Genomic DNA, 13,909 nt, shown 5'->3' on the forward strand with positions numbered 1-13,909 from the left:
CCTGTCCACCCTTCCCACACCTTCTCTGCAATTGAAAACGTACTTATTTTCTGTCTTTCTTCATTCTGATTACCTGAGATGTTAGCTTTGTTTCTTTTTGCACCATTGCTGCCCGACCTCTTGAGTGTTTCCACTATTTTTTGTATTGTATTTTAAAAAGGCATAAAATAACATAAAAGATTTAGACAGTTTTAGACAGCTACTTGGACAGGAAAGATGTAGAGAGATATGGGCCAAACACTAGCAAATTGGATCTTGGTCGGCGCAGATGAATTATGCTGAAGGACCTGTTTTCATGCTGGATCGGTGAAAGACCACTATTATTCGGGTGCTAAAGAAAAGTAAGATAATGCTCCTTAATGAGTACAGTCCACCCTAGTTATTAAATACTTTTTTAAGACGTCCGCTCGTGGTGGTAGTTGGTGGGTGACGTGCAGTGGAGTGTTGGGAGGTGGAAAGGCAGCAGTGAGGAGAGAGAGAGAGAGAGAGAGTAAACAGTAAAACAGTCTTGAAGTGCGTTGCATTGGGCATGGTTCTGCAGCAGCTGCAACATAGGAAGGTCTCGGAGTGTTGGATGCAGACACAGTGTGTGCCACTACACCTGCGTCGCCTTGGCAATGCATGCCTCGGTCACGGTGCGGGGCTCCCATCACACCGTCCCCCACTGCCACCAAGTTACCCAGTGAGCTGGCGCCAGGTGGCGTGTTTCTGATTGTGGGAGCCGGGAGAGCGAGCAGCATGAAAGTGGCGCGTGTACCGGGACTGTCCCTGATGCACCACATTTGGGGCCGGGGGCTCTGTGCCTCGCCAGCCTGTGAATTCCTCCTGGTTTAATCCTCCCAATGCCTTCTTCACCCCCCAGCCTTGAGTTAAACTAGTTAATATTTAAACCCCCTTACTCAGTTATTGCGGACAAAATGGTAATTCCCCCCTACATGGTCCGTTATAATGAGGGCTTACTGTACCATGTCCATCATCTATGAGAGACTGGTGATGGCGCACATTAACTCCAGCCTCCAAGACAGATTTGATCCATTGCAGCCTGCTTACTGTCACAACATGTCCACAGTAGATGCCATCTTCCTGGTTCTAAACGCATCTCTGGAACACCAAGACAGCAAGGACACTTATGTTAGACTCCTCTTTATCAACTGTGGCTCTGCCTTCAATACCATATTCCCATCCAAACTCGTCTCCAAATTCCTGGAGCTAGGAATCAGTCCCCCCCCCCCCCCCCCCCCCGTATGCCACTGGATTCTTGTATTTCTGACCAACAAGTTCCTTGGCGTTAATGTCACCAATGATCTGTCATGGACCAACCACATTGAAGCGACGGTCAATGAAGCAGACCATATCCTCAGGAGCCTCCACATTCTCAGGAGACTGAGCAAATTTGGCACGTCTCCAATGACTCTTACAAACTTCTATAGATGCTCCATAGAAAACATACTGTTACGTTGCATCACAGCTTGGTTTAGGAACAGATCTGTCCAAGACTGCAAGCAATTGCAAGAGTTATGAATGTAGCCCTGTCAATCATACAGACCAGACTCCCCACCATTGACACCATCTGCATTTCATGCTGTCTCGGGAAAGCAGCCAACATAACTCAAAGCTTGTCGCACCCTGGTCATTCCTTCTTCCCACTCCCATCAGGGAGAAGATATAGAAGCTTGAAAGCGTGCACCACCAGACTCGGGAACAGCTTCTTGCCCTCTATTATCTGGCTTTGAACGGTCCTTCCATAAGCTTGGATACTGTCCAATTCACCTCTACCCCATTGCGGACATTGAACTTTGTCAATAGAATAGGTGCACTGCAGTGCTGCAAACTACATTCTGTACTCTGTATCTTCCCCTTTGCTCTACCTAATTTATTTGAGTTTGGCTTGATTGTATTTGTGTATAGTATTACATGGTCTGATATGATAGCATGAAAAAACAAAGCTTTTTTATGTACCTCAGTAAACGTGACAATAATAAACCAAAACCGAATGCCGTTTGTTAAAAATAGGAGGGCGAGTAGATAAAGAATTTAAAAAAAGCAGACAGATCATAGGTTTATAAATAAAGGCATGGCATACAAGTGCAAGTAATTTATGAATCATTATGAAACCACAACTGTAGTATTGTGCCATTTCTGGATGCCACATCCTAGGAAAGGTGTGAAGGCTTTGGAGATGGTGCAGAAAACATTTAAAACAAAACAATTGCAAAGATGAGGGACTTCAGTTATGTAGATAAACTTGAGAATCTGTTGTCATTTTACAATTTGTGTCCCTTTTAGAATTGTGACCTCTAGTTTATTTTAGATTTATTGAGTTGTACAGCATGGAAATTTGCCCTTCAGCTCAACTCATCCATGCCGATTAAGATGTCTGTCAACATTAATTCAATTTGAAAGGGGATCCGACAGAAGTATCGAAAATGGTATGGATATTTACAGCAGAAATAGAAAAAAGCTATTTCTATTAAAGGAGAGGTTCCAAAATTAAGAGTCATAGAATGAAGGTGATTGGTCATTAAGTCATAGAATGAAGATGATTGACCAAAAATCACAAGGTTTTTTTTATTTTTACAAGAGGAATTGTTAAGGATTGGGATACATCCCAATCTTTAACAATTGCTAATGTAAAAATAAAAAAATCCTTGCCTTGTGTTTTTTGGTCAATCACCTTCATTCTATGATTTAATTTTTGAACCTCTCCTTTAATAGAAATAGCTTTTCTCTATTCTGCTGTAAATATCCATACAATTTTTGATACCTCAGTCGGATCCCCTTCCAATTGGAATTAATGTCGACAGACATCTTAATCGGCATGGATGAGTTGAGCTGAAGGGCAAATTTCCATGCTGTACCACGGGGTTGATACTGGAGGTAGATTCATTACAGCATTTTGTCTGAAAGGAAAGAATTTGCAGAGCTCTGGGGAGAGAGCAAAGCAATGGAACATGCTGAATTGCTCTTACATAGAATCAGTATGGACTTCAGCTGAACGACTTCCCACCATGTTGCAACCATTCTGCAATTCAGTTTCAGTCTGTTATAGGTAGAAATGTTTCAGGACCCTATCTTGGTGTAAACGATATTACCATTTCATTTGTTTTCATATCATCTAATTCAACAATAGGTCACATAATGTTTGTAATCCTTTATTGCTGTTGATTCATTGTTAATTCAAATTGTTAATTCCACTTTTCCCCACTGTATCAAGCCAAAACTAGATCTAGTGACTGGGCTGCCAGGTCACGCTGATCATTCAGTTTTGTCTGTAACTACATTTGACCTTCCTACGACTCAATCATGTCAACTATCCTCTTGTTCATGCTATTGATTTTCCATCTTTATTCTCCCATATTGCAGCAATAAAGCTCAACAAAAACTTAAAGAAAATCCATCCACTTCCCTCTTTCTGCAACTGTGCAGGTCTAACTGGATAAATCTAGATTGAGTACTGACAACTGACCAATGAATTAAGCAATGAGATTAGGTGGTACACCACATTTCTTAGTTCCTGTCCTGCTTTTGATGTATAATCCAATAGACTTTTGAAATGTGGTTGAAATTACCTGTTGGATGTTGTAAGTTTCTTGCTAGTAAAACTACATTACCATCAAATTTCAAATCATTCAAGTACCTTGTAGATCCAGCACTATCCATGTAATCTATTCCCCAATGCCCATTCATTCCTTTTAATTATATTTTCTAAATGTCATTACTTTTAAATGAAAGTAAATGCATTGAAATATGGTGGACAGGAGACATATATGTCTGTACAATCCACCTGTGATTTCTAAAATGTGATATAAGCTGCCAATACAGTTTTGTTTAATTATTTGAATCAGAGTATCAAAAGTAAAATGTAATAACATTATTTTTATCAGTGACCTATTTCACACAAATTATTTTATGTTTTATTTAAACTATCATTACTCCATGTTAAAACACATTATGCCATTATGGTACCAATCTTTATTTATCATCTGCACTTTTAACATTCATATTTATCTGTGACTAATCACATATGATTTTATTGAAACCCTAATTATGTTAGTAATATTGGAAGCAAAACAGGATTGGACAGCAGAATATTATTCTCGTTTAGAGCCAATGCAGAGAGCCAACCATGCCTAGTACTGGTACACCAAAAATGGAGTACTAATGTATTACTATAATAGTAATACGATAATGTATTTTCCAACTTACCTTTAACTGTCTGCACAAACTTTGAATTTTCCACATCAGCCATTATGATAATCCTCCATAATGTTTGGGGCAAAGACCCATCATTTATTTATTTGCCTCTGTACTCCACAATTTAAGATTTGTAATAGAAGAAAATCACATGTGGTTGAAGTGCACATTGTGAGATTTTATTAAAGGGTATTTTTATACATTTTGGTTTCACCATGTAGAAATTACAGCTGTGTTTATACATTGTACTCCCATTTCAGGGCACCATAATATTTGGGACACATGGCTTCACAGGTGTTTGTAATTGCTCAGGTATGTTTAAATGCCTCCATAATGCAGGTAGAAGAGAGCTCTCAGCACCTAGTCTTTCCTCCAGTCTTTCCATCACATTTAGAAACTTTTATTGCTGTTTATCAACATGAGAACCAAAGTTGTGCTAATGAAAGTCAAATAAGCCATTGTGAGACTGAGAAAAGAATAAGACTGTTAGAGACATCAGCCAAACCTTAGGCTTACCAAAATCAACAGTTTGGAACATCATTAAGAAGAAAGAGAGCACTGGTGAGCTTACCAATCGCAAAGGGACTGGCAGGCCAAGGAAGACATCCACAGCTGATGACAGAAGAATTCTCTCTATAATAAAGAAAAATCCCCAAACACCTGTTCGACAGATCAGAAACACTCTTCAGGAGTCAGGTGTGGATTGTCAATGACCACTGTCCGCAGAAGATGGTGCCCTGAAATGGGGGGGACTATGTATAAACACTGCTGTAATTTCTGCATCAGGGGTCGGCAACCTACGGCCCCCGGGCCGAATTAGGCCCGTAACCCGAAATCATCTGGCCCGCAGGTGTATATTTATTCCCGTGTTTATCCGGCCCGCCGACTTCCTTCATCTCCAGTATCTCCAGAGGCTGCGGCGCCCACACTTGGTGACGCAAGGACGCATGCGCAATGGCGGAGTTCCGAGCAGCGCCGAACTGCCGAGCAGCGCCGAGCTGTGAAGGAGCGCCAAGCTCTGGCTGTACCGCATCCTGCACAAAGCCTCCGGCATGGCCGCGCACCTTCTGTGTCTGGACTTCACTGTCTGGATCGGAGGGAGACAAAAAAGCTGGAGAAACTCAGCGGGTGAGGCAGCATCTATGGAGCAAAGGAATGGGTCGCCGATTTGGGTTGAGAAGGCTGACGTTGCTCTGAGATCAGTCTGAAGGAGGGTCTTGACCTAATCCTTCGCTCCATAGATGTTGCCTCACCCGCTGGGTTTCTCCAGCTTTTTTGTTTAACTTCGATTTTTCCAGCATCTGCAGTTCTTTCTTAAACACACTGTCGGGATCAGGGTTGTCAATAGGCCAATATTTGAACCACCACCTTCAGGACAGAGCCAAGGCAATGGTCCGTAGGTGCGCCATGTTCGTGAGCGCCCGTAACTAGGGGCCAGTGCTCCGGGTGGCGTCCTCGAAGGGGCGGGATCTATGTGAACACGTGATTTGATGCCTGCCAACCGGGGCAGGATCCATGTGTACACATGATAGATATGGCCCGCCATCCACTCACAGACATGTGTCCCGGCCCCTCTGCAGAACAAGGTTGCCGATCCCTGTTCTACATGGTGAAACCAAAATGTATAAAAATGGCCTTTATTAAAATCTGACAATATGCACTTTAACCACACGTGATTTTTTTCTAATAGAAATCTCAAATTGTGGAGTACAGAGGCATATAAATAAATGATGGGTCTTTGTCCCAAACATTATGGAGAGCATTGTATAACACCAATTACTGCTAAATTGTAAGTTGTGTGCTGCACACTGACTTGTTGTAACGCCAGCTGAAAACATAAATATATTTGCAGAGTAATCTGACTGTCATCTGCCATATCTATCACAACTGAATTTAACACATTGGTGGGAGAGGTGAATGGGTTGTGTGCAACTTTGCCTAGCCAATCAATTCCTTTTCATTGACAACTTGAAATCTTTAACCAAACCAATAATTGCAGCATTTCAAATATGCATCCAAGTGTAATTGTGTATGGTTTCCATGTCACTGGGTATGGAGTCTGAGATCGCTGCCAACCTCTAATAGCAAGCCGGTGATAGTACAGCCAGTACAGTGGACTAAGTTGCTCATTCTGGCTGCTAAGAACTTTGCAGATTTGGGTGGTTCACTGTAAATTTAATTAAAGGTCTAGAGAAGATGAAGTTCACATATTTTATTTAGCTCTCTTAGGATACTGAGAAGAGAGTCCAATGAAAATAATTACAGTTGGAATATGTGATGATCTCTTCCTTCTCCGGAATGTGTGGTTAGGGAAAATAATTAGAATATTAGGTGACATAGACTGGAATACTCTTCAACAGAATAATAATACGAATAAGTGTCCCGGGGTCGCGCGCACAGCGGGAGTGTCCAGGGGAGCCGCGCGGGCCCGATCCTCCCACCGAACAACCGCGCTGCCGCCGACTGGAACGACAACCGAAGACCGGAACGTGCCCCCGTAGGCCCGACTCGCCCCACTGGCCTCCCAGGCGACTGTGGTGAAGCCGGGTGGCAAGGCCTGTCGGGGCGGAAGGAGCCTCAGCGGTGGCGGCGATGGGAGTCTCAGCGACAGCAGCGGGAGACGAAGCGGCTGCGGCATCAGGGGCCTCAACGGCAGCAGCAGCCTCGGTGGTGGTGGTGCCTCGCGGTCGATGAGCACGAGGGGAAGACATTGGGGACCTGCAGTGGGGGGGACCGCCGTTAGGGACTGTGGGAGAACAATGGGGGACCCGGCATGGGGGAGGGGGAGGGCACTCTAGTTTAGAATCCTCTGCCCAGGGGATAAGTGTTTTTGTTTATTTGTTTGTTCATTTGTTCTGGTGAAGTCGCTGTACACACGGCAGCCAGTCAACAGTCGCTTGGCTTTTTGTTTTTGTTTTCTCTTTTAATTTCAAGTTTTTGTGTACCTTGTGTGTTGTGACTGTCGGCAGACCAATTTCTCCCTGGGGATGAATAAAGTTTTATCGTATCGTATAACAACTGAATTCTACCTATTAAATATAAAAATGCCATTGGATTCATCGGGGCGGCGACTGCAGGTGCTAGGAAGACCTCGACCACGAGTGAACATCTGGGAAGAACGGAGGGGAGGCTGGCTGGACTATGGTGCCTTCCTCACCTTGGTGCCACTGTGTTATGTTGTGTCGTGGACTTTCAATGTTTGTGCTCTTTTTAAATTCTATTTTATTTTTAATATGTTTTATTATTTATTATTATTTTTTATTTTTTATTTTTATGATACTGCCTGTAAGGGAAATTCATTTTGTTGTCTCTAACTGAGACAATGACAATAAATTTGAATACAATACAATACAATACAATTTTCTATGTTTGAAGATCAAGTAGTGGCTCAGCTGCAGTGGGTTTACTGACTAACTGTCGGGCTTACAATGTGATGAATGCTTGGGTTTGATAAAAGAATATGATCAAACGGCCTCAGAAACTAATTCAGGTTCACCGTATTGGAACATACAGAATACAGAGCAATTTTCTTGGAATGCACTCAAGGAGTTGCCAAAGGAGCTGTTCCACCATTGTAGAATGGCAAAACTATACATTAAATCACTGAATCCTGGCATTTTGCCTAATTAATCTTGTGAGGATGATTATCCTGTTCCTCTATCTCTTAATATGATATTTCCACATTAAAGGGAAAAGGATCTTGAAGAAAATAATTGTCTGATTAGCTAAAGCATGTTTCCTGTTCACCATGTATACATATATTGTGTTTTATTTTTCAGCAATTGAAACACAGAGTACCAGTTCTGAAGAGATTGTACCAAGTCCACCATCGCCAATTCCACCCCCACGAGTGTACAAACCTTGCTTTGTCTGTCAGGACAAGTCATCAGGCTATCACTATGGAGTCAGTGCCTGTGAAGGATGCAAGGTAGGGCTGCTGGTTGCTGTGAAGAGAATGCACTTTATTGACAAGGTTTTCCATAAATGATTACTGTTGTTTTCTTGTGGACCTGGTGTAGAAGATGATATCAATGTGACAACGTGTACGGTTTCCAAGCGTAGACGTTGTGGATTACCCCTGGAGGGAGAGCTGGTGGCACTGCACGCCCCCAACACCTGAGGCCTTAGCTCTGGCACCTGGATAGAGATATTCATCTTCAGTCAGTAAGTTAGGGACAATTATTTATGGAACCATCAGAAATGAGTAAAAAGAACAGCTACAGAATTACTCACCGCAACTGTACACAGCCAAAATATTTCATCCCTTTGGATCGATTTCTGGAATATTTCAGTGTTTTTTCTTTTATACTCAGTGATATAATCGGTTGAATTGGGATTACTTTCCACCATCTTCCCCAATAGTCATTATCCTCTCCAACCTCCTCTGCAATGGATGCTCAATGCTTGTCTGTCGACTATGCACCCAACTACTTTATTTGTTCAGTTAATGCATTTTATTAAATTTGTCTTATGGGGAAGATGCAAGGGGTGTAGGGCAAATGTTTTGCTTCTGTGTGGCCCCTACAGTTCCAGTCCACCAGTTTCATATAAAGGGAGCTGCATAGTAATTTCAAATGCAAGTTTTTCTTTGGCATTTGCTGTGCCTTTATTTAACAAATCATAGAATTCATGAGGCATAGATAGGGTAAACAATCAAACCCTTTTCCTAGCATGAAAATGTCAAAGACTACAGGAGTCTAAAGACTCAGCTTTAAGCTGAGAGGGGGAAAGTTTCAGGGAGATGTGCAGGGCAAGTTGTCTACACAGAGTGGTGGGTGCCTGGTATGCATTGCCAGGGGTGGTGGTGGAGGCAAATATAATAGTGGCACTTAAAAGGCTTTTGGTTAGGCAGGTGGATATGTAGGGAATGGAGGATATATAGATCAAGTGTAGGCAGAGGAGATTTGTTTTATTATGTTAGGCATGGATATTGTGAACCAAATGGCCTGTTCCTGTGCAGTACTATGTTTTTGTTTAATCCAGTATAGGAACAGAACTTCACATGAATGGGATTGGTATTAATTTTGAAATATCTGAATGTTCAGTTGATAGATCTGTTACTTTTGAAGCAAGAATGACCTAGATGAGCCAAAGTACTTTCTTCATGTATACTGTAAATGTTCATGACCAGGGAAATAGTAACCTGTAATTCTTTGGAGTGTGGGAGGACAACGGAGCACCTGGCTAAGCCCACATAGCCATATAAAGGGAGCTGCATAGTACAGCAGAAACAGGAACCAAACTCTGGTTTCTCATGCTATAAGGCAGCAACTCTACCACTGTGCCACTGTGCCGCCCACAGATTTACAGAGAAAACGTCTAAGGTCCAGATTGAGGTAGTTCCTTTCTTATTGCTAAAAACATCTGGAGTTCACAGGATAGTCAAATTACTTTCAAGAAATGTTTTTTTTAAAGTTTTGGTAGATGGTGACCCCACGTTTTTACTACTTAAAGCCACATAAACATGCTCATCATATTCTTGGAAGGGCAGATGAATGTGATATCTAGGGTACAATTATTTCTTACAGTCTGACGGCAGGAACTTCGATCTACGCACTGTCAGGATCTGTGGGAGGACTTAACAGCTCTCTTCCTTTTAACTTTCTCAGTCAGTCATCCATCCTTTCATGATTCTCAACATACAGCCATAACACCAGAAACAGGAAACCCACTTGAATCTTTAAAGCTCTGAAAAAAAAGCCAGCTTCATTGTGCAATCTGGTTTCATGTGGATGGGAACCAGCATTTCAACATTTAACACTATCTGCTTTAATGCAGATTACCAATATGATGGCTCTGTGATCAGTCCCCTCACCAACTGGCCAGATCCAATACATCTGTTATTGCACCACTGGTATGTAGGTATCTGGATCTTCCTGAACATTGACTAAACATGAAATCCCACTATGGTCAATGTACCATTTAGTTTAGGTTTGTAATTTTGTGGGGGAATGGAGGTGGAAAGGGTCTTCTCAAAGATCAGTACTTAGCTTGTTGATAATTGTCCAAATAGAAAATGCTAATAGTAATGGATGCATTTTCGCTGGTTGGAAGGGTCATCAAAATATTCATCAAACAGAATCAAATGGAAATGTCGGTGTCTACACAAGAAACTGCAGACACTTGGACTTGCACCAACTTTTTCATTCATAGCAGTAAATTCAGTTGACATACATCCTTAATTTGGAGTCAAAAGAGACTGCAGCTGCTGGAATCTTGAGTAAAAAACAATGCTGGAGGAACTCAGCAAATCAGGCAACATTTTGGAGGGAAATGGACTGATCGGTTTGAAGAAGGGTCACTTTCCTCCACAGATATTGCTTGACCTGCTGAATTCTTTCAGCAGTTTTTTTTTTACACCCTTACGTTATTTAACTCTTTTCCTGCAGTGATACGCCGCAAAATTATTTTTTAAAATGTCAGAAATATAAGTTTGATATTTTGTTTCAAAAGTAGCTTTTTTTTGGTCTTCAAGAAAATTCTCCAAATGTAGAATTGAAATTTAAAATAAAAAGGTAACATTACAGTTCTAGACTGGAGCTATTGAGAGTTCACTTAACTCAAATTAATCCAGTCAGCAACTACCACTGAAAGAGAGTGTAATCACCATCATATTATTTATATATATTTGAACAGACTTTGTATGGATATTTCATTGCTTTATCATTGTCAAGTCTCAGTCGTCACTTATTTTCAGTGGCTTTTCTATTTAGACACAATGTAAACGGAGAATGTTGCCCTTTCATCTCCTTTGTTGCAGTTGCTGGTACTATTATTTGCTACAATACACAACATTTCTATAATTGAATTCCTGACTTTAGATAATATCTGCAAAGTATTGTCCATGTGGGGTTTTATTAAAAATCGATTAATGCTCTGCTTACAACATTTTTAGTAAGTGTATTATTTTAATGATTTATTGCTTTTGTATTTCTGCATGATTCATGATAACATGAGTGAGAGGGAAGCTCTCATTCTCTTTCTGAACAGAAGTACACTGGACATATTAAAATAATAGCACAGAATCAATAAATCATTGAGCTATTGCAAATCCTATTATCTTCCAGAGCAATGCAAAATCGAAATTTCCAAGACTGGGTAAATTTGTGTACATCTAAAGATTGATTTGGCTTCTATACATTGAAATGGAGTTTAATTCCATCAGTAAAGTGTTATTGTTGTAAATATTTCAAAGCATACTGAAAACAGCCATATTATCACATCATTCCCCCTGAGCATTGAATTCAATGGGAGCTGCAGAAAAAATATTATTATTGTTTTTTCATTATCAATCATACCCGCATTTTGCAAATCTATCATATGTTAAATACAAATTAAATTTGCTGATTTAAGGCAAATAATTAAAAAAAAACCCTGGTTGTAACTTGAATGATGGGGTGGTGACACAGGGGTTTAAAGTATGAGAAATGCCAGACCTAATAATTGAATTTGCCAATTGTAATTAGTAATATTGCTGATCTTTTTCAGATAATTGTTAATTATTGTGATAGCCTATGCAGAATATGGGAGCAATAAGTTTGCTCCCAGTATTTGGCAGTTCTGTGATTCCTTGTTTTTTTTAATCAAATGGTGTATAAATCATTTGATGATTTTTATTCAGTGCATTCTTCAATTTTTCTTTAATATTTTCAAGTTTTTGATAGGCACATTATAAATTGGAAATCCATGTCATTCAATGCACCCACTAAAGCAATTTTGTTTGGAAGTTGCCAAGTGTGTTCAGCAAACGTTTTATATAAAGGATCCATGAGCAAAACAAGTTTAAACAGAGAAAGAAAGATACAAAGTGCTGGGGTCAGGCGGCATCTGTGGAGAACATGGATAGGTGACGTTTCGAGTTAGGATTGATTGTGGTGAGAGAGAAGAAAGCTGGAAGAGAGGATGGGCAAGCCAAAGCCTGGCAAGTGAAAGGTTGATGCAGGATAGGTAGATGTGTGGACAAAGGCAAAAGATTTTTTTAAAAAAGGTGTGAGATAAGGATGGAAGAGTGGTGAATTGAATACATTTTGGATTGAATACATTTTATTAGCCAAGTATGTATACATACAAGGATTTTGCCTTGGTGCTTTGCTCGCAAGTAACAACACGATATACAGTAAACAATTAAGAATAAAATATTATAATTTAAACATGTGAAGAATGAAATAAAATACCAGAGCAAATGGAGGCTACATACTTTTGGCTATTGAGTAGAGCTACTGCTCGTGGCAAAAAGCAGTTTTTATGTCTGGCTTTGACAGTCCGGAGTTGCTTTCCAGAAGGAAATGCTTCAAAGAGTTTGTGGTCAGGGTGAAAGTGGCCAGAGATGATCTTACCCGCTCGCTTCTTGGTCCTTGCAGTGTAGTTTGTCGATGGTGGGAAGGTTGCAGCTAATAGCGTTCTCGGCTGATTGACCGATGCGCTGCAGCCTCCGGATGTCATGCTTGGTGGCTGAGCCAAACCAGACCATGATGGAGAAGGTGAGGACAGACTCTATGATGGCAGTATAAAACTGGACCATCATTGCCTGTGGCAGATTGTGTTTTCTCAGCTGCTGCAGGAAGTACATCCTCTGTTGGGCCTTTTTGACTGTGGAGTCGATGGTGGCCTCCCATTTCAGGTCCCTGCAGTGACAAGTGGGGTACCGCAAGGCTCGGTGCTGGGGCCGCAGCTATTTGCAATATATATCAATGATTTATATGAAGGGATTCAAGGTAACATTAGCAAATTTGCAGATGACACAAAGCTGGATGGCAGTGTGAAGTGGGAGGAGGATGCCATGAGAATGCAGGGTGACTTGGACAGGCTGGGGGAGTGGGCAGTGGGAGTTTAATGTGGATAAATATGAGGTTATCCACTTTGGTAGCAAAAACAGGAAGGCAGATTATTATCTAAATGGTGTCAAGTTGGGAAAAGGGGAAGTACAATGGGATCCGGGGGTCCTTGTTCATCAGTCAATGAAAGTAAGCATGCAGATACAGCATGCAGTGAAGAAAGCGAATGGCATGCTGACCTTCATAAGAAGAGTATAGGAGCAAAGAGGTCCTTCTGCAGTTGTACAGGGCCCTGGTGAGACCACGCCTGGAGTATTGTGTGCAATTTTGGTCCCATAATTTGAGGAAGGACATTCTTGCTATTGAGGGAGTGCAGCGTAGGTTTACAAGGTTAATTCCAGGGATGGCGGGACTGCTGAGAGATTGGGGCGGCTGGGCTTGTATACTCTGGAATTTAGAAGGATGAGAGGGGATCTTATTGAAACATATAAGATTATTAAGGGTTTGGACAGGCTAGAGGCAGGAAACATATTCCTGATGTTGGAGGAATCCAGAACCAGGGGCCACAGTTTAAGAATAAGAGGTGAGCCATTTAGAACGCAGATGAGGAAACACTTTTTTGACACAGAGTTGTGAGTCTGTGGAATTCTCTGCCTCAGAGGGTGGTGGAGGCCAGTTCTCTGGATACTTTCAAGAGAGAGCTAGATAGGGCTCTTAAAGATAGCGTAGTCAGGGGATATGGGGAGAAGGCAGGAACGGGGTAATGATTTTGAATGATCATCCATGATCACATTGAATGACGGTGCTGGCTCGAGGGGCCGAATGGCCTACTCCTGCACCTATTGTCTTTTGATGGTTCCAAGGAACTTAAATGACTCTACAGATGTGACTGTGGTGTTGTTGATGGTGAGTGGGGGGAAGGGAGGGGGAGCTCTCCTAAA

At 41.4% G+C, this 13,909-nt stretch overlaps 1 protein-coding gene across 1 annotated transcript in view; it reads left to right on the forward strand.

Annotated features, from left to right (window-relative positions):
• The window catches only part of LOC116989512 (retinoic acid receptor beta-like), a 96,950-nt gene that overhangs the window by 24,184 nt on the left and 58,857 nt on the right, over positions 1-13,909 (forward strand). The window contains exon 2 of the mRNA XM_033046982.1: positions 7,974-8,122. Coding sequence (XP_032902873.1) covers positions 7,974-8,122 — 149 coding nt within the window. The remainder of the gene's footprint in view (positions 1-7,973; positions 8,123-13,909) is intronic.

The sequence above is a fragment of the Amblyraja radiata genome, chromosome 2, assembly GCF_010909765.2.
Source record: "Amblyraja radiata isolate CabotCenter1 chromosome 2, sAmbRad1.1.pri, whole genome shotgun sequence".
Classification (NCBI taxonomy): domain Eukaryota; kingdom Metazoa; phylum Chordata; class Chondrichthyes; order Rajiformes; family Rajidae; genus Amblyraja; species Amblyraja radiata.